General features: G+C 37.0%; 1 protein-coding gene across 2 annotated transcripts in view; it reads left to right on the top strand.

Moving 5' to 3' along the window:
- The window catches only part of LOC141442334 (cGMP-specific 3',5'-cyclic phosphodiesterase-like), a 121,804-nt gene extending 107,684 nt beyond the window's left edge, over positions 1-14,120 (top strand). Inside the window, exons 10-19 of one of the 2 annotated variants that reach the window (XM_074107294.1) lie at positions 54-179; positions 565-682; positions 895-986; positions 1,546-1,869; positions 2,130-2,283; positions 2,691-2,850; positions 3,687-3,907; positions 4,731-4,908; positions 6,490-6,651; positions 7,539-14,120. In XM_074107294.1, coding sequence (XP_073963395.1) covers positions 54-179; positions 565-682; positions 895-986; positions 1,546-1,869; positions 2,130-2,283; positions 2,691-2,850; positions 3,687-3,907; positions 4,731-4,908; positions 6,490-6,634 — 1,518 coding nt within the window. In that variant the 3' untranslated portion in view covers positions 6,635-6,651; positions 7,539-14,120. Of the gene's footprint in view, positions 1-53; positions 180-564; positions 683-894; positions 987-1,545; positions 1,870-2,129; positions 2,284-2,690; positions 2,851-3,686; positions 3,908-4,730; positions 4,909-6,479; positions 6,652-7,538 lie in introns of both variants that reach the window. The other variant, XM_074107295.1, reaches the window with a different exon arrangement.
- Positions 14,121-26,885: the final 12,765 nt, after the last annotated feature.

The following is a 26,885-nucleotide window of genomic DNA, read 5'->3' as shown; positions in this document are numbered from 1 at the left end:
ATTCAATTTCTGCATCGTTTTTTTTTATTGATTGAGCTTCGTACATTTTCCAGGAGAATGGGTGTCAATTCACTGACGGTGATATTTCAATATTCGAAGCATTCGCCATCTTCTGCGGTTTGGGCATCCACAACACGCAAATGTATGAAAATGCCTGCAAGTTGATGGCCAAACAAAAGGTATATTATGGCTATACAAAACTTTCCTCGTCTAATTATAATATACAAGTTCGTGAAATGGGATAAAGCATCAATCAATGAAATTTATTTATTATAATTTAAATGAAATATAATCATTACCGTGGTAAAAGTGTACCGTACTAAATTTACCGACAGACAAAGTGTAGGCAGTTCGCCCAGTCTACATACGACTTACGGGCAACCAGTGGATATGAGTAGCGAGTGTCGTTCATTGTGGCGTTCTAAGGGGGAGGCATTTGTTCCGGCTGATGATGATGATGATTTACTAAATACCATATTATCGAATAGTATAAATTATTCATCCACTTAAGTATTGCTGCGTTCCATCACATTTATTTACATGAGTGGGATATTTTTTTTTCAGGTGGCTCTAGAATGTCTATCCTACCACGCGACCGCTTCAGGAGAGGACACTATCAAGCTCGCTCAGGATATCATTCCTACAGCTGAGACTTACAACCTATACAGTTTTCAGTTCCATGGTAAGTTAACCCCACTAGGTACTGACAGTGTCACTGACAAAACATGTTTAATGAAAATCTGTCAGTGTGAGCCATATTCCATTGACACCTCTAATCATGTAGGACTATCTTACTCAATTAATGAACTGAACTAAAGCTAGATTGAATGAGTAACCAAAGACCCGTTGTAGTGTACAGTTAATTAAATGCCTTGCATTTTTTATGAATTACAGACTTCGACCTTTCTGACGAAGATACGTGCAGAGCAACTCTTAGAATGTTCTTGCAGTGCAACTTGGTTGAAAAGTTCCACATACCTTACGATGTAAGTTCTCTTCGTTTTACAATTTGCTACCTACGCCAATCCATCACCTTCTAACGTCACCATCTGTAACGGTCCCAGTAGTCTTACAAGAATCTACTCAATACTTGCTTTTGTCTGCTCGGCACGTCTGATAGAGTGATCTCCTAGACGTGACAACGTAACTTCTTCATTGAGAAAAATCTTCTAAATTGCTTCACTTGACAGAGAGTGGTCGTATTCGACGGTCGAGTATCAGTTAGTGAACATTCAAGACGACTTTCTTGCTCCTTGCCTTCCACCCCGCAGAGCTGGATTCCGGAGTTCGTGGTTGGCAATAGTACTTTAACGACACCCATGGAAAGACACAGGTCCATCCTATTCTAAAACCGGGTATGTCACGGTCAAGGTCAAGAAAAAAAATAAGTACACTGTTTTACTAAAATAACGGACACGGACGAATTTTTAGGACTATTTGTGATTACTTTCAGCTTGAAACCATATTAAAAATTGAAATTTCATGTCATCAATTTTAGTATATGTATATATCCAAATAATATTACCTACCTACTAATTTTTCCAGGTTTTGTGTCGTTGGACATTGAGCGTGAAGAAGAATTACCGACCTGTCAAATACCACAACTGGCGACACGCACTAAACGTAGCCCAAACAATGTTTGCGATGTTGAAAACAGGAAAAATGGAAAGATTCATGTCAGATTTAGAAATTCTTGGTTTATTAGTAGCTTGTCTGTGCCACGACCTTGATCACAGAGGAACGAACAACGCCTTTCAGACCAAAACTGAGAGTCCGCTTGCGATTCTGTACACAACATCGACAATGGAGCATCATCATTTTGATCAATGTGTTATGATTTTGAACAGTGAAAGCAATAACATATTCCAGGTAATTTTCATTTGTGCTTTGTAGTATAATCTATACCTATTCAACTACAACGTTACCAACTGGCTCTCAGACAACGCGAATCCTAACCCACAAAGCTAGAGATTCGCAATTTTTTTGTCTTTGTGTATCAAAGAGGTGCACTTAGCTTCTGAAGGTTTTTTTTAATCAGCATCGTCAAACAAAGTCCCTACTGTCGTCTAAATAAACATATCGTCAACGTAAAATGTACAGAAACAATTGACTTGTATGTTTGATTTTAGGCTCTCTCTCCTTGCGATTACAAGAATGTAATGAGAGTAGTAGAAACCGCTATCCTGTCGACGGACTTAGCAATGTATTTTAAGAAGAAATCAAAGTTCCTAGAGTTAGTTGACAATGGAGAATTTGACTGGCAAAGTCAAGAAAAGAAAGAATGTAAGTAGACAAATTGTTTGAATATGTCACTTTTGTGTTAGAGAAAACAAGATAATATCGATGAAAACAGAACTATTATAGCAATGGTAACAAAAATCGTAGCCGTTCCAAAGATGTATGATCGTAGAATTTAGAACATTATAAGATAAACGATAAATATACTGCCCTGACGTTTCATGAAGAAGCGCGTCTCGAGTGACAGTGGCAACTGTTCTTCAGCTGGTATACCACTTTAAAATGTAATTTTTTAAATGGAAAAATATTTTCATATCGCAGGACGATATTTGGACCCGCCCCTTCTGTGGCTTTAGGAGAAACTGACCAACCATCGCTGAGCAAATGTGTTGCTAACAAAGAAAAACTAGTTATTCGCAATAATTCTTAACGTAGTATCTCATCTTTGACAGTATTATGTGGGATGATGATGACGGCATGCGACGTATCGGCTATTGCCAAGCCTTGGGAAGTCCAGCACAAGGTTGCCAAACTAGTCGCCGATGAATTCTTCGATCAAGGCGATTTGGAGAAACTACAATTGAACCAGCAACCAATGGCTATGATGGACAGGTATAATCAACACCAATAGACCTAAAAAAATCTTATTAGTCCGTCAGTTATGGTGCTCCAACACCGGCTGTTATAAATTTTATATACCTAACGTTATAAAACACGATAACATTGTCTAACACTTTATAATATTTGTTACAACTTGTTAGATGTTTTAAACGCTCCCAAATTGGTATAAAAATGTTATGTAACACCATTATAATTATATACCATACTGTTATCATGTTATATGACACTTATAACAGCCAATGTGGGAGCACCATTAGATTATCAGAAAATATTGGACACATTATTTTTTCTTTTGTCAATTAAACAAAAAGTGATGAAATTTTAGCCAGTCATATTTCCGTGACGTCACGGACCCCCACTCCTGAACTTTGACGCGCTTCACCTGTGTCATTTTTGTTGGATTGACAAAAGAATAAATACGCGTCAAATATTATTTTTACAAGCTTTTATTTAGTTTCACCTGTCCATTGTCTGTCTGTCTGTAATCAAATCTTGCAAGTTGAATTCGATTGACTTGAAATTAGGTATACGTATGTAAATTGCGTGACAATATAATAATCTGGTAGTGAGATTCTGGTAGTTCGGCCAGGATCGTCTCCACTGAACGGAACTCAACCATCGACGGTATGCGGTGCAGTCAGCATCTTGTATTAAAAATGACTATGAAACTAGTTGCAAATGCAATACAAGTACAGTCTAAAAAAAGCTTGTATTAAAAATGTTATTTTTACCAAAAACTTATTTTTACCCAAGAAACTACCCAATTCTATTCCTTCGCGATTAAAAACGATGAAGATGACAATTCTAAGATCTCTTTTCTTTTTCAGGGAAAAAAAAGACGAGCTGCCTCAAATGCAAGTCGGCTTCATCGACATGATCTGCCTGCCGTTATACAGGGTGCTCTCGGACACTTTTCCGTGGATACAGCCGCTGTATACAGGGACGCTGGATAACAGGAACCGCTGGCAAGACTTGGCTGAAAAAGTAGAAATGGGGCTGACCTGGATAGACCATGACACTATTGATAAGCCTATTGAGGAGTTCACAGGTAGGTACATTCCCGGAGCGTTACAACTTGGGGATCTTTAAAAAACGAGCCTACCAATTCCTAAAAGGGTCGACAATGTACCTGTGATTCCTCTCGTGTTGCGGGTGTCCATGGAAGGTGATCGCTCTCCATCAGGTGGACCGTCTACTCGTTTGCCCCTTCTTATATATAAAAAGGGTACTTACATTAAATGCATTAATTAGGAAGATGTTTAAAATCTATTATCGGCTTTAGCTCGGAAGGGCTTTCTTTTTCATTCGAATCAAAGCCCAATTTATATAATATTTACATATTTACTTTTCATGGCGCGGATAGGAAGTTGTCCCTGATTTAATAAAATAATTGATTGACGATTCAGGTGCCGTCGTATTTTGAGTGAGATCCGACTTTTCCCGATGGAAATTCACTATAATCTCTACATTTGTTTCTCAATATATTCTGTTATTTTTTTATATGAAAAAAATAATAATTAATTATACATACATGTACCTACTTGTCTTGCATTTAAAATGGTTTAGTTTATATCTTTTCAAAGCCGCGGTAGCCCAGTGATTCGACCTATTTGCTCTCAAGCAGAGGGTTGTGAGTTTCCGAATATACCTAATGTAAGAAATTATATACATAAATTTGAAATTTACCTTGAGTTTTACTGTGAAGAAAAAACTGTGTGGGAACCTGCACGCAGCTGTGAATAAATTCAACGGTGTGTGTGAAATTCCCAATCCGTACTGGGCCTGCGTGAGAACTACCAAGTCCTCCCATTCTGAGGCCTGTGCCATGCAATTAGGTAGAAATTATTGATGACTGGCTATTTACGTTTCAGCTTCAAGTGAACCCATTAAAGATGTAGAGCTGACAGTGACCACGTTGAACTGTGCTAAGACCGCCGCGGAAAACAGCTCTATGGCCGTAGCGAAACCCATAAAGACCCCCTTCCATTCCCTCAGGAGGGGGAAAACTAGTAATTTTGCGTCCCGGACGACACGAAGCAAATTGACGAGGTTAGTATTATATAATACTTCTATTTATCTATCTACTAATATACAAAATTCTCGTGTCACAGTGTTTGTGATCAAACGTCTCCGAAACGGCTTGACCGATTTTTATGTTTTTTTTTGTGTATATTCGCTAGGTCTAAGAATAGGGCGTAAACTATTTTTTACGCGGTCGGAGTCGCTGGCAACAGCTAGTAATTAATAAATATTAATTCTTATTGTGAACTCAGTGTTATTTTAATTGTAGAAAGTTCTTACTCTCCCATTCTTCACACTCTACCACTAATTAAACGAAAGCCAATGCTGATGTACTAAGCTGACAATATTTCTGTTCTGTAGTTTCCGTTACCACGCCAGAACATAATGGTAAAACCATTGCATCTTTCTAGGTTTAGCGAGTAAAATGGTGTTAGTTTAGATCCACGTACGTACAATCGAGGAAACTAAATGAGGGCTATCGCGTATGAATTCGCCGCTAGAGGCGCTAGTGTAGCGAGAGGTCTCCGAAATGACAAATCTCACTGTTTGTGGGTGAGCTACGCGGGTTTATTTTTAATTAGAATAATTTTGTGAATATTTTGCAATACCTATACCTGAAATTAATTATTTCAAATAAGGGTTACGGGGCAATAAATGATACAGCAAGGCATGTGGTTTGAGACAGTTTTGTATTTTAGAAACCTTTGTTTGTTTGTTTGTTTATACTCTTTATTGTACAAAAAGGAAAAACAAAAAGGTTTCATAAATAAAAGTTGTGTGTTAAGTACAAAGGCGGACTTATCGCTGCAGGGATCTCTGCCAGTCAACCTTACCAACCACCCAACCAATTTTTCAACCAGCCAGTAACCTTTTTAGGGTTCCGTAGACAAAATGGCAAAAACGGAACCCTTATAGTTTCGCCATGTCTGTCTGTCCGTCCGCGGCTTTGCTCAGGGACTATCAATGCTAGAAAGCTGTAATCTTGCACGGATATATATGTAAACTATGCCGACAAAATAATTGTACAATAAAAAATTAAAAAAAAAATCTTAAGGTCCTCCCAGCGACGTAAAGTGGGGGTGATTTTTTTTTCTCATCCAACCCTACACTGTGGGGTATTGTTGGATAGGTCTTTTAAAACCATTAGGGAGTTGCTTGTGATTTGTTGGCAAAATATTCAATTTTAAAGTGCAAATTTTCATTAAAGTCGAGCGTCCTCCCCTCTAAAATCTAAACCGGTGGGTGGAAAAGTTTGAAAAAATTTAGGATGGTAGTAAGTATATCAAACTTACAAGGAAAACTATAACGGCTAAGTTTTCTTGAGAATTATTAGTAGTTTAAGAGTAAATAGCAGCCTAAGGTATAAAATATACCTAAACTTGGAAGATTCCGTAAACAATACGAAATCCTTAGCAAAGTATTAGTTAATTTTTTCGTAATGGCTACGGAACCCTATTTCGGGCGTGTTCGACACGCTCTTGGGCTTGATTTTTTTATAATTTCCTGACATGTTTATGTATTTTTTCAGACGGTAGTAAATAAATCTATCTATCTACTAGCATATCAAAAGCAGTTGTAAAATCAAAGTGAAACCAAAGTCTCTTGCAGATCAATGTACGCGGCGGCCAGCTTCAACCGCGAGGAGAAGGCAAGCTTCAAGCGGCCGGAACCTCAGCCGGAACCAGTTCTGGAGGAGCAGCAGTCGCAGACCAGCAAGACCAAGCATAAGGGGAGGCTGTGCCACATGTTGTGACGTTTAAGTCTTAACTGGTAAGTTTGAATCCAAACGTTCAATGCGGTCCGGAGAGGGGATCCCAGGGGACAGGACCCCTCCTTCAAATTGAAATTATCTTCTAAAAATTTACAAAAAAGCAATTTTTTGCCCATAGCCGCAATGTATCTGTATTCACGGATTGAAGGGGTCACTCCCCTTCAAAGTTTTTAGGCTGCGATCGCGCCTGTGTAGGTAGATAAATTTACCAGAGCGTGGAATTGCATATGTACTTAGTGGTATTGTGTGTTTATAGGCATTGCAGAGAGAGAGACATGAGGTGATGATGATGATGAGATGTCTTTTTTTGTATAATTTGAACTTTACAGCGCATTGGTTTTACTGTAATGCTGTATTTTTTTATTGGCAAATCCATACTAATATTATAAATGCGAAAGTGTGTGTGTTTGTATGTTTGTGTGTATGTAGGTTTGTCTGTCTTTCACGTTGAAACGGAGCGACTGATCGAAGTGGTTTTTGGCATAGAGATAGTCTATGGGTCCGAGAGTGACAGAGGCTACTTTTTATCCCGGAAACTCCTGCTGGCTCGTGCTGAGGCAACGACTTTAGACTGATAGAAAATTATTTTCATGGTTTTTTGTAGTCGGTTCTATTTTTTGTTATTGTATATTAGGCCATAGTTAGAAACTCACAGGATAGGAACAAGGTCTCTTAATTTGTGAGGAGGCTTGGCTTGGCGTACATAGGTTAGGATGATGATGGAAGTAATACCACAAGAGATTTCAGTTAACATTAATAGTCAAAAGTGTGTCATCTAGACACGCAGCAGAGTGTCAAGCCAAGTTAATAAGAAGAGAACTGGCGACGCAGCCGCCGTTTACGTTACACGAACCGGAGTTTTAACCCCTATGTTTATAATTTACAGGAGCAGCCAAAGCAGTACCGACAAGCCGGACCGAGTGAAACCGTCCAAATCGATCGATTGAAACTCGCCACGAGGTACAGCGCTCCAGTAAACTACTTAGGTCAAATACTTCCTCATTTCTACTAAAAGGTGTGCTCTGAAAAACATTGCAATAGTAGGTACAGATTAATAAAGTCAGCATCAAAAGTAGCGGAACACTTTTTTACTTTGTCGTATTAGCACATTTGTCAAATTTGTATCGTGTTAAGTACGTTGCTGTAAAACGACAAAGTACAAAAGTATGCAGCTACTTTTGATGCTGACAGTGCCTAACGGTTTTCCATCGGGAAAAGTTGGATCTCAATCTATCGGAATACGACAGTACCGGAAATGTCAATCAATTATTGTATTAAATGAGTGACGTATTCGTATTCATTAATATGGAACTTTATTATTTAACTTATGATTGTTTTTTTGGAGACTTTTTGTATTTTTTATTTCAACTCCAAATTTGTTACTTTTACGGTCATCCCGTAAAACCATATCGAAAATACAAACTAAGACATGGATGCACAGAAAAAAACAGAAAAAGAGACCAGCGCTAGCGCTAGCAGCAACCTAGATCCTAAGCATTCCGTGCTGCATGCTATAACGCCTACACTACCGCTGGACAGGAGCCTAGACACAAATTTCTCCTATGCAGACATATATCTCAGGTTGCTTTATTCTACTACGCTACTTAAGCAGCAGCACTAACGACATCTATGTTTCGCTCTCATCGAGAGACGCAACACTCTTTTGGAACTAACCGCTCAACCAGACAAGAGATGTCGCTTCTAAGCAATCTGAATGCTGAGGACCTGAGCTCGATTCCCAGCGCTGGTCTCTCTTTCTGGTTTTTCTGTGCATCCATGTCTCAGTTTGTATTTTTGTTATTATTTAACGTCAAATGTCAAAAAATGATATATACGAACTTTTCCGATAAAATACGATCGAAAACTATTGCGCACTGCATCTGTAAACGAGTAAAAGCCGATGAGTGGCTTTATATTTCGGGGCGAGAAAATTTTCCAGAGGCCGTATTGCCTCACGTTACTGACGCTCGCGATTGCAATCAAATGACAGTTTTTGTATGCGAAATCTGTCATTTGATTGCGATCGCGAGCGTCAGAAACGTTAGGGCCTAACTCTAACGGCTAACGGTTAGGCAATACGGCCTCAGGTCGATATACGAGCGTCCTGATTGCCAGATCGCCTTTTATTCGCTCTAGGGTAGAAGTACCGTTTTTGGCCAGTTGGCATTTGAAGTAATATTTAAAAAGTTATAGTATTAAAACAATAATTGTGTTAATGCTATTTTGTTAGCGCTGAATGTAAAGGTTCCTACGATACAGGTTAGACCTAGGTGTAGGAACCACCGGTACACCTGAAAGAGAAACTTGTACTATGACCTCTTCTTTGTCGATATCACTCTTGACAGAGTGGTCGTGGTCATCGCTTCAGGTGTTGGTGGCAAGCTTCACAACACGCCGCCACTCCTCCCTGATGGCCGCCTTCCTCGTGCATTCATGTAGTGATGATGAGCCATTTACTACCGCTTTTATTTGGTCAGTCCACCTCATAGGCGATCTTCCTCGTGGCCTAAGCTGGTACCCTCAACCTTTCCCTGTATCACAAGTCGGTCAATAGCCACCTCCCCTCGGCGGCATACGTGACCAAAGAAGGTGAGGATACGAGATTAAACCAAAGGTGATAAACGCTACTAGGTACTATAACTACGATTATTATAATTTTTAATAAATAAAATGATGAGTAAATGATTAATAAATGAAATAATTAGAAAAAAAAAGATTGATAAAATATGTTTAGTGACTTTTCAAAAGTTTATACTTACTGAAACGAATAAAGTTGGTAATTTTTTATTACTATAATTTATTTCACACGTAAACAATAAATGGCCATAAACGGTATAGTGTGGCCACAAACTGTACTTCTATCCTATTATACGCTTCATGAACCAAAAAACTTACTATTTTTTAACTTGTTTTCATTCACGGAGGCTACTTGTAACTAGATAATATAAGGGAACTTGCGTTTTTTTGTCAAACTATATTATAATACACCATGCAATATTATAAGTGTCACGCAGCATCCTTCAATATATTATGCTAGTTATGTAACTGAAAATTAAATGCACTAATGTTTAGTTTTGCCAACGACGGAACGGAGAAGGCATACCTACGTTTAGAATGAGAGGTTGTTTGATGTGACCTTGTCAGTATAAAGAAATGTTTGACGTCGTATTTATTTAACTATATATTTTTTTTCTTTCACAAACTTTATTATAAGTAGACATTGAAAATTACCATAAACAATGTGTAAACAAAGTGTCTTAAGATTAATTCGGAATAATTAGCAGACCGTCAAGTTATTTTGACTAAACAACACTGTAAAGTTTGTCGGTATTTTTGATTTAAAATTAAGTCTCACTTTAGATGTCTTACATTTAAACATTTACCCACGGATACACCGTGTCTTTCTTTATTCCCGTTAACCTCGATAGACGGCTCAGTTCAATGATAGAAACTACCTACCTGGCAAAGCTTTTGATGAAACAGTTTTTTTTTCATACATAATTAGACTTTGTACTCATTCTTAAAAGTCAAATTGTAAAACCTCACTTTTTTAACCTTCTTTTGCTAATTAAGAACTTATACACTGTTTTACCGTGCATAATTAATTATTTCAATCATTGATTATCTTTAAAGCAGTAAGAGATAACCCACAAATGTCTTGTAGAAATTAACTTTATTTGATTTGTGGAATGTTCCCTTAAAGTTAAAGGAAATCAAAAATAACATTTTGTAGAAAGATTTGTCAAAAATTTGAATGAAGAATATTTACAAGGGTGTTGGTGAAACTAACTCAAGCACCTGCTGAAAAATATTCCAAATCAATTTTAAAACACCCTGTATTTTCGAGGAATGGCTTAAGTTATTTTGTTAAGATTGTTTTTAATTTAGGTACCTAATTTAATACATTTTAGTTACCAAAACGGTTTCAGCGCATACCAAAAATAGTAATAAATGTAAACTACGAGCTACTTACCAAAAGGTAATAACTTGGTTTAGTCGTATAAATGCCTTAGGGAAAATTATTTTTGTCTCTTCGTCATTTTGGCGTCGATGTTTCGGTAAAAATTGGGCGTGTCAACCATCCGTCATTATTGTAGATATTACTCATTTAAAAACCTTGCCTAAAGCTGCTAATTGGCCTCCTATCAGCTCTTCACAACGAACTTGTTGAACTTAGTCTTCAAACTGCTTAGTAAAGCCCAACACACCCAGACGACGGGTGCGGGTCGTGGCTAGGCATGGGTCGTTACGTGATTTGAGCGAAACGAAACGCGATTGGTGACAAGAATCACGTCACTGGTTACTAAAACCAGTGATTTTACGGGTCGGGTCGTGCGTCCTTATTATATCGCCATGTGAAGAGCGTTTACACCTGCTGAGATGGCAAAGTTGCATTTTTGATAGTTTTTCTCGATTATTTCATAAAAAAATAATGAAAGTTAAAAATGTGGTCTGATAGAACTGTTCTTAATATATAAGTTAATGTGTCTATTGTACGTGATAGACTTTTATTTTCTTTAAAAACCGTTAATAAACATTTGTTCGATTTTAAAGAATATAAAAGTCTATCACGAATAATTATTGGAGTAGACACATTAACTTATATATTAAGAACAGTTCTATCAGACCACATTTTTAATTTTCATTAATTTTTTATGGAATAATCGAGAAAAACTAACAAAAATGCAACGTTGCCAGCTCAGTATGTATAAACGCTCTTAAACGCCCGTCGCAGGCCTGTGCACAACCCGCACCCGTCATCTGCGTGTGTTGGGCTTAAAGGTGGTTGAGGCGCCCAAATGTGCCTCGTAAATCAATTTAGGTAAATGTTTATCTTATTGATGTATTATTTACATAGTCTGTGATCTAGTGTTACTCCACGAGATTCTATTTTAAAACTTCATAATGTAGGTTGTGTCAATAGCAATTAAAAATTTAGACGTCTCGGTTTGTACATATTTGTCTACGAATTTGCAACTTCAACTTTTAAAATAGAATTATCGTACCTTGGCCTGAGACCTTACGGTCATCGGAGATATTTAGAGTTAATTTATACTATTTACTATAATAGGCTAAGAACTTTTTATGAGAATAACTTCGATCAATTATTTTTCAATAAGTCGTTAATTTATTTATACCTGTTTAATATTTATTTAAAGCTGAAAGTATTATGATTCTAGTCGATTCGTTTCGTTTATAGAAAGCTGTATGAAATAACTGTTACGTCCATTCGCTTATGAAGCTGTTATGTGCAATACTTCTACATTATTGAATGTACTGTGGATAGAACTTATTCAATTAATATCCTTAATAGCAGTTAAGATTATTTTAATTCTAATTTTTCATTTAAGTATAATGAACTACGAGCGTTCAAAAAGTGTTATTGTTTTATTGTGAATCTACTGAAACAAACGTTTCAACCCAACTGTGTAACTCCATCAATTTTGTCACGCTTATATGTGTATCCATTTAGGCACCTACTTTTATGTGGCTATGTAGTATTATGACGAAATCAGTCAGGTTGTTGTGAATTTAAAGCTGATAGCGTGCTATGATTTTTTATTACGAGTTAAGTATGTTTGGAATGGTGTACTGCCGTTTCGGCAAAGTATTTTTCGCCAAATTTAATTTCCCAAACGAATCTTTAGTGATTTAACATTTCGCATATTATTCATTTGGTCAAATTATCATTTGGCATAATTTTACATTGTCAAGTTTTATTATGACAAACGTTTATTAAGCAAACGTTTTCTTTTGGCTAATATTATATTCCAAAAAAATGTTTGTTCGAAATGACACTTCGCACACAAACCAACTACAGAAATCAACTGCTACCAGAAAATAAGGTTAGGTTAGGTTAGAACTGCTGCACCCCCCACAAAAACGAACTGCTATCAGAAAAGTAGGTTAGGTTAGGTTAGAACAGCGTCCCCTACAGAAGCGAACTGCTACCGGAAAAGTAGGTTATTATGCCATAAATTGTTTTAGCAAATGATTTTTTGCCTAATGATATATTGAGTAAAATATTTCGGGATGTGATACTTTGGGAAAAGTTTTTTGCCCTACATTAGTAATCCGTTTGGAATATTGCGTTATTCTTGTTAATTCCAACACTATCACCAACGCCTGGCATAATAGCTGCAGTTACATTTATAATATACCATAATAATCTGCAAATAATACAACTGTGTGACTTAATGGTGTCGTAAAAGTACTGGCGTCTTGGAAAATAATTCGTATTAATTTTAAGCCAATAACACAACGGCGGAAGCTAAAGTGTGCGTAGAACGAACAACCTTTGTTGAAAAATGAAATTTTATACAAGCTTTTTTTGCTGTATGTGCTTTTAAGCCCCCGACGCAAAGACAGTGTTATAAGTTTGACCGTTATGTGTGTGTGTGTGTGTGTGTGTGTTTATGTGTGTGGGTGTACACCCTAGATACGGTGCCACAGACAGACAGACATACACTTTTTGAATGCGGTTTTTTATTTGAAATCAGGTTTTCCAGCGATGGTTCTTAGATAATAATATGTTTCATTAAAATCGGTTTAGCCGTTTTTGAAATATTGAACTTTAAAGTGACAAAGTCGGGAGTTTTCCAACTTTTTGTTGATTAGGTTATTCTTAACTGTAGCTACCTATATGTATACAGTATTGAAAAAATCCTGTACCTAATATTATATTAGTTAGTATACGATGCAAGTGAAAAATCAATGATATTCGAAAAAAAAAATTGTGAAGTCGAGTCACAAGAAGACTACCTCCATACAATATACCGGGTGTGGCCTGTAATACGATCAAAAAATTAAAACGTAGATCCTCCTCGTCAAACTAAACAATATTAGTTCAGCGACTTTCAAAAATAATGGAGTCATTGAATTTTCCTTTTTTCATACGAATTAAATACTGCTATCATACGCCATCCTGGACACTGACGTCGCCTGTCACGCTACAAACATCCAGCATTTTGCTTTACATTGCTTCTTCGAATAAACTCAAAAGTATAATAAAAATTCAAAAACTAATTATTTTTCAAAGTCGCTAAACTAATGTTGTTCAGTTTGACGAGTATGATCTATGTTTTAATTATTTGCTCTTATTACAGGCCACACCCGGCATTTTTTTATTCAAATTTAAATGTTTTTTCACTTGTATCGTATTAGTAATCATAGTAGCCCTAATATGGGTTAAATTTTAGGACAGGATTTTTTTTAACAGCCTGTATTCATTCCATCTACATATATCCGTACCAAATTTCAAGTGAATCTGATTACTAGAAGTGAGTAAAATTCAATTTGCACGAGTAAAGGCACATGCGAACATTTCAAGTTAAATGAAAGCTTGTAAAATAGTTTATTTTGTCATAAAGCTGGAAACGAGCATGCGGGTCACCTGATGGTAAGTGATCATCGCCGCCCATGGACACCTACATTATTATTAGGACTGCGGGTGCGTTGCCGGCCTAACAGGGGGGCTAAAGAGGGAGGGAGGAAGGGGGAAGGGGGAGGGGAGTTAGGCCTCCGGATCCCCTACTTATCGTACGAAACACAGTAGCAAAACTACTATTTCACGCCGGTATTCTGTGGGAGTGTGGTACTAACCCGGTCGAGCCCATTCGTACTGCAGCCAGCAAGTGGTTACAGTAAGGCTCATAAGAAATACATATGCATAAAAAAATATCGCACTATAATCTATGAGCTGGAAGACGTATTAGCCTAGTGGTTTGACCGTTGCTCTCTCAAGCAGAGGGCCCTGGGTTCAAACCCGGGCTCGCACCTCTGAGTTTTTTTGGAATTTAGGTCCAAATTACATTTGAAATTTTGCCATGAGCTTAACATGTAGCTTTAAAAGTCCAATATGCCATTTACAACGTTACTATTTAGCCAAATATTCGTACTAAATATGAACGTACACAAACTTCACTCTACCTTCCGCCGTTGTGAAACAGAGACTGAAACCACAAAACACAGATAGTTCAGAAGTCAATCTCCTGTATGTACTTCACTTTTCTTACCTACGCTCGGCGGTCGCTCTAAGGTTGTCAACTATAGCTTATGCACCAAAAAACTATCGTGGTTGATTTATACGGGAAGATTGAAACGGGAAGAATGGAAATATAAATTAATAACTAAAATATTTTAATTTTAATGTCATTGTTACATTATAAATTTGTCACAGAAAATATCTTGGGACGATTTCGTTATTGGCGAAATTCACGATTATTTAATTAAAAAAATCGTCCACTGAACAGTTATAACTTTTTTTGGTTGCTCCATTATTGCACAAAAAGTTCACAGACGCGTGTCCAGCGGATGGCACTCGCGCTCGCACTGGTCCCAACCGGTCCGAGATATCGTGTCCGTGAGCAGTGTCTATGTGTGCGTTGCTCGAGCGCACTTGTATGGAGATTGATTTCTGAACTATCTGTGTTTTGTGCTGAAACGCTTTTGTGTTTTCTTTGTGCTTAAGTCTAATGTCTGCTCTTCTTTTTCGCTAAATACTGTTTAGATTTTAATTACGGTGTCTCAATTGGTTATGTGGTATAGAGGATGTTCCTTACTACGGTGCTTTAAATGCAAAGTTCGATTCTACTTGCATAACTGAGCTTCTTTTGTTTTGTACAATTTAAAATAACTTGAATTTAGATAATTTATTGATCCTCAAAGTTTTATCGTTAAATCAGTCTATCGGAGGCGGTATTACTGCTGTCTCATGGTATGGTATGGCCTATAAACAATGCGACATTTGCAAATGACATTACCTTAAGATAAACCTTTATCAATGTATATGCAATGAACACTGGTCCATGTTTTTAAAAAGTTGTAGAACAAAAAGAGCTCATTTATGCGAGTTGAATCGAACCTTTCATTTAAAACCCTATGGTTAGAGGCACTCTGTAGGTTTTTTTTTCGATATCATGACAATTTCAGTAAATATTGCGGATTGTGGTGCCAACTGCCAGCATTATTGTAACCGCCATCCGGGCGTGACCATATTCGATGCATTGCTTTTAAAATACCAGCCGTATCAGACATGAAACACTTTTTCAAATTTCGATGTTGTGAAAATAGACAATTACTAACACTGTAATATCTGTGAATAAATGTAAGGAATACATTTTTGATTCTTTATAGTTCGGATTGTACGAGGTATGAGTACAACAAATTATATTAGATAAATGTGTCTTACAGTTTTAGATTGGAAATAATATTTGTAATATAATACTGGACTATCTCGTATTTTTATTTTAATATTAGTACTTAAGTACTTACATTTTACACTCATGCGCTTCGTGTTCTTTAGAAGACGTTAAAAACCGTATTTGGATTGATAGGCGTATTAGCCCAATGAAATTACCGACCTACGTTTAATACTACTAAAAAAATACAAACATTGGAACATAGAACCTCCCCCTTTTTTTGAAGTCGGTTAAAAATGTTTCGGCAAATGTGATGCCGTCTCTAACCTACATACTTACTAAAATATATTGGGCTTCAATCACTCCTGCTGGTTCGTGCTGAGGCACCGACTTCAGACTGGTAGAAAACTATTTTCATGGTTTTTTGTAGCCACGTATTTTTTTTCACGCTTTTTATTATAATCTAAGATACAATAGTTTAATGTCAACTGGTCGTCACCTTTTACGAAATATTGCTTTTTCCGATCCAGAGACGTTGATTATTGAGGAGTCCCGGCGCGCCCCGGCGGTGCTTCACCACCCGTTCCATTGCACCATATGCATTACGACGAGCATAAGTTGCTTAGAAACTGTGTTAAAGTAATTGAAAATCAACCCGTGAAGTACTTGTTATTGAGTAGTAGCTCCGTCGTTCAAATGTGGTCTTTCTCATCAGTTCCACTTCACCAAATGATAATTTTCAAGAGCAAATGCACGAGTTACTACTAACTATATCCAAACCACAGGTGCCCCTACAATATTTGATTTCCTTAGGACCCAACCATCAGATCCTGGTTTGGTGCTTTGGACTCAATTGAAGGCATTCTTAAACGAACGAAAAAAAAAACAAATCGGTTCAGAAATGACGGAGTTGTGAGGTAGCAAAGATAAAAAATAAAAAAAAATACAACCGAAGTGATAACCTTCACCTTTTTTTTAATTCTGTTAAAAAATGCCAAGGCCAAGGAGGATGACTTGACCCTGAAGTTACCTAAGTGGATCCTAGTTGGCATGCGACACACACAGCACTGCCCGCCGCGCAGCGCGACGCAGCCCTACTAAAAAACCGGGCAAGTGCGAGTCGGACTCGCGCACCGAGGGTTCCGTACACATTTATAGGTATGTAAGTAAACGGGAATCGGGCCTTGAAGATTTCTCGCTTTTTCCGAGTGATTTAATACATCCAGTGTATGCAGAGCAAAATGCAAAATGTAAGCAGTGTGGGGTCAGATTATATTGGTACTTGATATTTACAGACAGACATAAAACATCAAGATTTTCAGACTTTTCTAGTTGGTTGTATTATAAGAGGAGGAGGCCTGTGCCCAGCAGTGGGACGTTTATAGGCTGGGATGATGATGATGATGATGTATTATAATAGCTACCTTCATACCAAATTTCTAGATTCTGAGTTCACGGGAAGTACCCTGTAGGTTTTGATTCCCTAGCGAGTTTCGAAAATTTGCGGAAATTTGCAGCATAAACGGCTGCATTATTTTGATTGCGTTGGCTTAGAAGTTTGATTTTTTCACAGCTTTAAGGGACAGTAGACCTCAGTATTTGATATTTCCAGCTTGATACCTCCGCGCGTTCCTGAGAAAAAGGGTCTTGACAGACAGACAGACAGACGGACAAAAAGTGATCCTACAAGGGTTCCGTTTTTTCCTTTTGAGGTACGGAACCCTAAAAACTCACATTATGAAAACAACAAACAAACAACAACCGCCCGGTTTTTACCGCGAGCAGAGCGGACTCATTAATGACTTAGTTTAACTCGCAAAAGTAAATTGCGTAGGTACTTATGTTTCCACCAACAAATACTTAGTGGAGCAGAAACGACAGAAACGAGTGAAAAGAGTTGAAATGAACTCGCTCAGTTCTAGAGAGCGGAGCGGTGTCATTTCGAAGTCCGTTCAACTCGCAATGGTAGATTACATAGGAGCGTTCCTACAGAGAAAGATGTGAGCGGGGCGAGTCAAACAAGTTAAAAAGCGTGAAAAAAAATATTTTTTTTTTTAATTAACCGACTACAAAAAACCACGAAAATAATTTTCTACCAGTCTGAAGTCGGTCGGTGCCTCTGCAGCACACGAGCCAGCAGGAGTGGACCTATAGTCATCTATCTCACCTACGCACTATGTGTTGGGCTTCAATCACTCCTGCTGGCTCGTGCTGAGACACCGACCGACTTCAGACTGGTAGAAATTTATTTTCGTGGTTTTTTTGTAGTCGGTTCAGATTTTTTTATTTTTTTTTTCACGCTTTTTACTATAAATAATCTAAGATACAATAGTTTAATATCAACACACCAAAAATGCTAGGACACGATAATTATTATTTTAATTCGCAATCTGTCCCTTCGGAACATTCAGCAGAAGCTCAAGTGTGTGTACTCGTGTATTGTCCTGGTCAAAATCCGATTGCTTGCAATTCTCCCTTAGCGTCCAAAGTCCGAGGTCGGCTCAATAGGAGCACCCTTTGGCATGCTAAGTAAACAACCCACTTGCTGAGCAGCCCATCTGGTTGCTCGCCCTCTCTCCGGTAAGCTGTAAAAGCCGTCTGAGGCTAACAGCAACAGTCCATCCGAAAAAAAAAAAAAAAAAAAAAAAAAAATTGTCCTGGTCGGTGCGCGCCCTGTGACGCGCCCGTATCTATGCATAAAAATACGAGTATAATGCTAGCTATCATTTCAGTAGGTCTTGGATGGATCTCCTCTTCAGCCGACTAAATGTGGCGTATTTCCTCATCAGGTAATTTGCCAAGTTGTTAGGATGGTTTTGTATCCTGTATTTGCCTATGCCTACTGAAGTTCTTTGGTCACATCTCCAGAAATGAGAACTCAATGGAGAGATTGGTGGTTCAGGGACAGGTGGAAGGCAGGAGGGCACGCGGCCGATCACCAACTCGCTGGACTGACCTGATTAAAAAAGCTACTGAGTCCACCATGGTCCAGTGTACTCGCAACGCCTCTAACCGGCAGAAATGGAAGCACATCGCTAAGAGGGCTGTCCTCGAAAGGGTCTGCGACCCACCGAACATCTCTCCATGTATGTACCTCGTCTGCGCAACCACGACCACTCTGACAAGAGTGTCCGACTAAGAAGAAAAGGATTTGGCTATGCATGTCTGAATGCCAAAATGGCAAAAAAGGAAACCTTATAGTTTCGTCAAGTCCGTCTGTCTGTCTGTCCGTCCGTATATCACAGGCATTTTACTCGAAAACTACAAGATTTTAGTTTTGTAATTTTAATTTAAAAAAATAAATATTTACATGGGGGGGGGGCACTCCATACACGTAACAGAAATTGAAACAATTTTTTTTAACTCGCATCAACGTGTGGCACATAGTTCGACAGGTCTTTTGAAAGTAAGGTTTCTCAAAAACTTTTTGACTAAGTGAAGATTTCCGGAAATAATCGCTCCCAAAGTAGCAAAAATTGTGTCCCCCCCCTCTATCTTGTAAACCGTTTGTCCAATAAATATGGAAAGGTAACGCTTAATAAATACTTTCAACGAAAATTGGTTTCAACATGATCGGATTATACCGTTTTTGAGATATTGCCGAAAAACTGCGCTTCTCAACAAAAGGACGTAAGTGCCGTGAAGATACGCTCTTTTTCTGGTAATAAATTTTAAGACTGTAGTACTTATGTGTTTTAATTGTGTTATAACGCACATAATATTATTTGTTTTTTTTTTCGTAATGGCTACGGAACCCTATTTTGGGCGTGTCCGACACGCTCTTAGCCAGTTTTTTACAGTTGGAGTATCTCAGTCATGGTGTATTCTTGCATTTTTAGGGTTCCGGAGCCAAAATGGCAAAAATGGAACCCTTAGAGTTTCGCCATGTCTGTCTGTCTGTCTGTCTGTCTGTCTGTCCGTCCGCGGCTTTGCTCAGGGACTATCAATGCTAAAAAGCTGTAATTTTGCACGTTAATATATGTAAACTATGCCGACAAAATGGTACAGTAAAAAATTCAAAAAAAAAATTCTTAGGGTACCTTCCATAGACGTAAAGTGGGGATGATTTTTTTTTCTCATCCTATCCTACAGTATGGGGTATCGTTAAATAGGTCTTTTAAAACCATTAGGGGTTTGCTAAGACAATTTTTAGATTTAATGATCTGTTTGCGAAATATTCAACTTTAAAGTTCAAATTTTCATTAAAATCCCCCCCACCCCCTCTTAAATCTAAGAAACCGGTGGGTGGAAAAATTTGAAAAAATTCAGGATGGTAGTAAGTACATCAAACTTACAAGGAAAACTATAACGGTTATGTTTTCTCGAAAATATTAGTACTTTAAGAGTAAATAGCAGCCTAAGGTATAAAATATACCTAAACTTGGAAGATTCCGTATAAAATACGAAATCCTTAGAAAAATATTACTTAATGTTTTCGTAATGGTTACGGAACCCTATTTTGGGCGTGTCCGACACGCTCTTGGCCGGTTTTGTTGATATAACAAGGTGCTTTGACAATCATGCGTAGTATTTTGGATTGATAATGCTGACAAAATAATAAGTAGTGAAAAAAAAAACCTTTTTGAGCATTTAGTAGGAATCATAGAAATCAAATGGTACCTTTTTTCGGTTTAAAGATCATTTATTCTCATAAGAAATATGCAATTTCGCTGACATGAGATTTTTATAACTAAAATTACGTTAACATTTAGATTAAACCGGCAATACCGGTATTGGAACATGCTTTTTAAGTAGTAAAGATAAATACAACATTAAATATTAATCACTTTTCGTAGGCAAACATATTATGGCATACCTTCCAACATAAGACAATCAAGTGCAACAATATTGTAGGTAGCATTATTTATCTAAGTAAGGTCAATGTGGGCAAGACCGTCTACAAGGCAAGTCCGTCAACACGTTATAACTTTTGAATTTGAAAGCGGTTCCTGCTTTAGCGTCCAGTATATAAAGCAGTTTGTCGCGCTTGTTCCCTCACTCTAAAACAGATGGCGCTGTGACAACGAACTTCAGAGCAATCCGCCTAAACAAGTAATTGCATGTATGGAACTCGAAATGATAGTGCGACGGTCTCTGCTAACAAAATTGTTAAAAATAGTTCGTGACAAGATTTTGCACCAGAAAGTAACTACAGAAGTAATATAAGAACCAGTTAAGTTTATTCTGTGTTTAATTTATCAGAAAATGGCTTACTTTTGTAATTATACGTACCATCATTTATCACAATAAAATTTCGTTAAGTTGGAAAGTCCGTCTACTATGTACAAGGCAAGTCCGTCATATGCCGGCCGGACTTCCCTTGAATCAGAAGTTACCAACTGTTTTTACGATTTCAATATTATTAGGATTTCATAAGGCATTTTGATCTTGAAACTAGTACGGAAATGTGTCCCTCACCCTCAGCACTATGCTGTGGCACTATGTCACCGAAAATATAAATTAAAAATACCTATCAAATAAATAAATAATCAAATAAATATTAGCCCCAAACTAAGCAAAGCTTGCACTATCAGTGCTAGGTGACCCTCTTTGATCTCAGTAAATTAAAAATTAAACTATTAAAATACATTTTATAATTTCAATTGATCCTTTATTTGGGAAACCTTATAAATAAGTAAGTACTTATTATATATTTTTTGCCAAAAAAGGTTTACCACCCCATTTACGTAATTTGACTTGCCTTTGAATAAGAAAAATTGTGTTTATTCCGAATCTAAGCCTTATGTTAACACGTTTAAAGTACACTTTTCATTGTCTTGTTTCATTTTTTTTGAGGATTCGCATACTTACATATAAGGACCCATAGTATGGCCGATATCATTACTAGACGGACTTACCTTAAACTACACGGGAAGTCCGTCTACTCGCCGAATTTTAGAAAAATATATTTTTTTGCTTCATTTGTGAATAAAATGATCTATCTCTATAGCTTAACTATTATTTATGAAATTCTTCATCGTATGCAAGTACAAGTGTTAACGCAGGTGAATAATTAACGCAGCTAGATCACTCCGAGGTAAAAAAAAAATGAAGTATGCCGGTCTTGGCCACATTGACCTTACACGTGAAATCTGGAGCAAGTAATTCTAGTGGCTTGCTTGCACTGACACAAAAAAATTATCATGCATTAAATCGACCTCCAGGTGTGGGTCATAATTCGGTCGTACCTACGTAAGGTATTATTGCAATGAATATTAATGAAACAGAAACAAAACAAAATGTGGGTCGGTAGGTGTAGATGACAATTGCAAGCAATGTCACAGAATAAATCATAATACAAGCACTGTTTAATAACTCTAGTAATAATATAAATAAATACAAATAAAATAAAAAAATATAAAATAAAAAAATGTCTGTTTGCTATTCCACGGCAAATTGAATTAGCGAATTTGGATAACATTTAACACACAGACAGTTTATAGCTTGGTTTAATTCCACTAATACAATAAATGCGACAGTTTGTAAGTCTGTACCTCATCACGTCAAAACTGCCCAACCGATTTAGATGAAATTCGGTATACAAATAGTTTAAGTCCCGCCCAGGGAAAGACATTGGAAAGTTTTTATCCCGGAAATCTGCATAGTTCCCGCGGGATAGCGATGAACGAATCTTACGTGGACGGCAACACACAGGCAGCTGTGGCCGTGGAGTCACAGGCAATAGCTAGTACAAATTATTTTAAGCAATAGAGGATTGACAGCAAAATAAGGGAGTTTTTTTTTTGTTTATAATCTAAAAATGCCAATAATGCGTTTGGAGTTTTAGTTTAGTTTTTTTGTTTCGTGCAATATGACAACTTAAAAAAGTAAGTAATAGAATATATAAAAACAAAACATATACCTAATATTCATTACGTATAACTTCACTTTCTATATTTTTTTAAATATAACATACTTTTGCTATAATGCTCATAATATATAGTGATAAAATATATAATTTAATTATGTATAATGAGTAAAATACATTGAGTATAACGATCAAATTATATAATGTTTGAAGCCTCTAACAACCAAAAACATATAACATTCATTTAATCTAACAACGGAAAACATAACGCTCATAAATATAAATAAAAAATATATATTTTACTTTTAAGGTTTCCTCGCTGCTATAAAAAAAACCTAACATCGAAGGCTAAGGCGCCTTACCCTTCTGAACCTAAACTATTCAAGTCGCTTCTGCTCCGAACCGTCTTGCTCGCTCGCTTCGCTCGCTCGCAAAAATTTTGAAGTAAAGCTTTGCAATACAAAAATAAAACACCTAATTTTCTGGTTTTAAAATTTTAAACTTTACCAAGTATTTTAGAAACAAAGTATATCACTTGATATTATATCATATTAAGGGGGTTGCTCTTCCATACAAACCTACGGACAACGCGCATAGCTTCCACGGACATGTTTTCTTAGAGGATTTTTTGAGAATAGTAAATTATGGATATGCTCTTCAAGCAAAATCCAAAAAAAAAAGTAACTTTATTGCATCAAAAGTGCAGCGTTATGCAGTAAATTTTGATGCATTTTACCATTGTATGAGTACAACTGGCAGTGTTCGCAGCGAGCATGTAGTGACATCTTATATGGGTGCGTGCGTCAGTGCCATGAGATCACTGAGAGATCAAGTTCAAGTCTCTGAGTCTAGTATTTAATTTTTTTGTTTTTAAATTGTTTTTTTTCGGAAGTTGAAACGCCTAAACTATTATTTTCTGATAAATGCAAGGACACAAACTGTAAGTATGACGAAAAACAAATAAGTTTCTTTTAAAATTGTCATTTAAAATAATAATTATTCAAGTAACAGACCCAGTCCTCGGCAAAAATTATAAGTTTGCATACTTTACATACATTATAATGCGGTGCTTCGAGCTAGGACACGTGGACAATTCTGAACAGATATTAGTTATTTACACTTACGTAGACAGTAGCGCCACTAATTTATATAAAGCATATTTATTCTCGCAATAAAAGGTGCTAGATATAATCACTAAACTAATTAGTTAAAAAATAAGGTCTACATTCAACATACGTTGCATGTGTATGTATGAATATCAAGTTTTACAGTGGGGCTCAAATAAATTCCTACATATCACGGCTTTTTACGGCCGCTAAATCTAGGCTCAGAGAATAAAAAGGTTTACACAGTCGAAATAGTTTTTTGTACCACCTTTTTATTATTATTACTGGCTAGATAAGTGAAATTTAAATGTCATTATAATACATTTTTGTCACAATGTCAAGTCAATCAGATTGATATTCAAAAGCAATTATATTTGAGCATGGATTCGATTTGTAGCATTCGAACATGGCGGATGTAGACGATATCTAATTTTGGTATTTCTGCTTCTTTGGCTAGTTGAAGTATAATTTTGATAGTGTTTTATGCGGCAATTAACCTGAACAGTGAACAGTGATCACAAAATTCTATATTGCTCTCGTGTCTGACATTTTTTAATGCGCAAGTCGTCTCCGCGTGGTTTCTGGAATTTTGCTATCAAGTTGCAAAAACTACAATCACCGTACAACGTGCATAAGAAGAATATATTTATCTTTAATTTAACTGACATTGGCCCAAGCCTTATGGCCGCCATTAAGAGGAAGAAATATTTGAGCATCCACCATCACCTCTCATATTTCGTTTTCTAGAATTTTTTTACCGTACAACGGCAAAAACTACTAGACACTGGCAAAATTGTCCTCCGATGGACAGAGCCATATTTTTTTTTAAAGAAACAACAACAATTATATTTGAATATGGTTTGAACACAAATCAAGAAAGTCAAAAAGTTGGCGGACGAGATGAATTTAGCAAGAGTGCAACTCTTAAACTATTTATGTATGTACGATTTGATGATGAAAAAAATATGTAATTGGATACACGGGTATGTTTATTGTATCATTTTTGTAAGAAACATTAATGATTTGTTACAAGAACACCAGAGGCAGGGCTGTAAGAATTTCATGAACATTTTCACTCCATAGAAGTAAGTCGCTTCCCTCCGTCTGTCTGCATATGTACGAGTATGTATAGTATGTACTCTATTATGAAGTGATTCAAGATTTTTTATTTTATTTATAAGTGTGAGAAACGGCAAGGGTTATGGTTTTGGAGCGTATGTATGGTCATTTCTTTCGCACGCTATGCAACAAGGCCTTGATGCATCTTAACAAGTAAGACAACAAACAGCATGACAAGAGAAGAGACAAGAAAATAAGTCTTTGTTAGGAGTGACACAGGTTGTTAATTTTAGCGTATGTGAGTCTGTCTGTGTATCTTTCCGACGGCCCATCCGTCCGTCCGTCTGTCGATGCGTCCATCTGTCTGTCTGTGTTTCAAAGTGAACACTACATCATTGTCCAGTGATGACATATGGATCTCAGCTCAGAGTTGCTCAGCGAGCTATGGAGAGAGCTATGCTTGGGGTTTCTCTACGGGACCGAATCAGAAATGAGGAGATACGTAGAAGAACAAGGGTCACCGACATAGCCAAGCGAATCACCTCGTTGAAGTGGCAATGGGCGGGCCATATAGCACGGAGAGCGGATGGCCGTTGGGGCCGAAAAGTTCTCGAGTGGAGGCCGCGGATCGGCAAGCGCAGCGTAGGACATCCACCATCAAGATGGACGGATGACCTGGTTAAAGCCGCAGGTTCACGGTGAATGCAGGCCGCTGCCAGCCGAAGCAACTGGAGGTCTGTGGGGGAGGCCTATGTCCAACAGTGGACGTCCTACGGCTGAGATGATGATGATGGTGAATATATATTTTTCAGGTGAATTTTAAATGAATTATTTGATTAGATATTTTTTTAAAAATTTGGCAACTTGTTGTAAAGCTGTACCCTTTCACTTGTGATCGTCTTTCTACCGTAGTTGGTTCGTGATTTTGATACTAGTAAGTGGTCAGCATTTCTATTTCGGTAATTTGCGATATCACTTTTATGTTTTAATTTAATTTGTGAATTAATGTCTTTGTTTAGTATTCTACGAATTAAGATACACCATATTATAAGTATAAATTGTTTGACCGACAAGAGCTGGGTACCTTTATAATTTTTTTCCGTAGGGGTGGGTTAGTCATAGTGGAAAAGGATTTTAACAATTTTTATTTTGACTGATTTGAAGGTCTGATACGTTGGTTTTGGCTGCACTGCCCCAGATTTCGATGAGGTATTGAAGATGTGGTTTGACTAGTGAGTTATATATTAGGAAAGCAACCTGTCGTGGGAAACAGCAAGCAGTTCTTCGTACAGAACCTATAAGGGAAGACAGCTTGGTTCGAATGTGCTCAATATGTGGCTTCCAAGTCAGTCCACTATCAACAATTAAGCCCAGATATTTTTCCTCTGTACTCTCTTTCAGCTCTTGCCCGTCCAGCGTTAATGGAGTTGCTCATGGGTTTATTTTTGGCTTTGAAGATTATAAATAAAGTTTTATCAGCATTTATAGTGAGAAGATTGTATTGGAACCATTCATGAAGTAGATTAAGATCTTGTTGTAGGTACTTTTGAAATAGCGTCAGATATGGATTTTTCGAGATAAAAAAGGCAGGTATCATCTGCATACAAGGTAAGTTGGTCATGGAGTTGTAAGTCTTTAATATTGTTAATGTAAATTAAATTAGAAGTGTTTTGTGATTAGGTACTTACCTTATAACATTAAGAAAAGTCTACTGTTAGTAACAATTAACGTTAAGTTATTGAAACTTTAGAATAACTAGATGATTAATATAATTTATTTACCATCATAATTTTGGTTTAGTATTTTGGAATATTTTGATAAATCAGCATTACAAAAAAAAATTGCTTGATGACAAGGGAACAACTTACTAAAGCGAAACTTATCTCTCAAATCAGTGGATTTTGCTACGAATTATTAAAAACTATTTATAGATTTTTAAATTGTGTGTCATACATTCCTGGAAATTACAAAATTGGCCGTTTGGATAATTAGTAATGATTTCTTTTCGTAAAAAAAAAAACTTTAAATCGCTCTCCTGTAAAGTTGAAGAAGTGTCGCTTTAGCACTTTTGCCTGCCGAGCGACGATTACCTACAAATCTGGTATGACACCCGTCATTAA

The sequence above is a fragment of the Choristoneura fumiferana genome, chromosome 25 (genome assembly GCF_025370935.1).
Source record: "Choristoneura fumiferana chromosome 25, NRCan_CFum_1, whole genome shotgun sequence".
In the NCBI taxonomy this organism is placed as follows: Eukaryota; Metazoa; Arthropoda; class Insecta; order Lepidoptera; family Tortricidae; genus Choristoneura; species Choristoneura fumiferana.
This window is presented reverse-complemented; position numbering and strand designations above follow the sequence as displayed.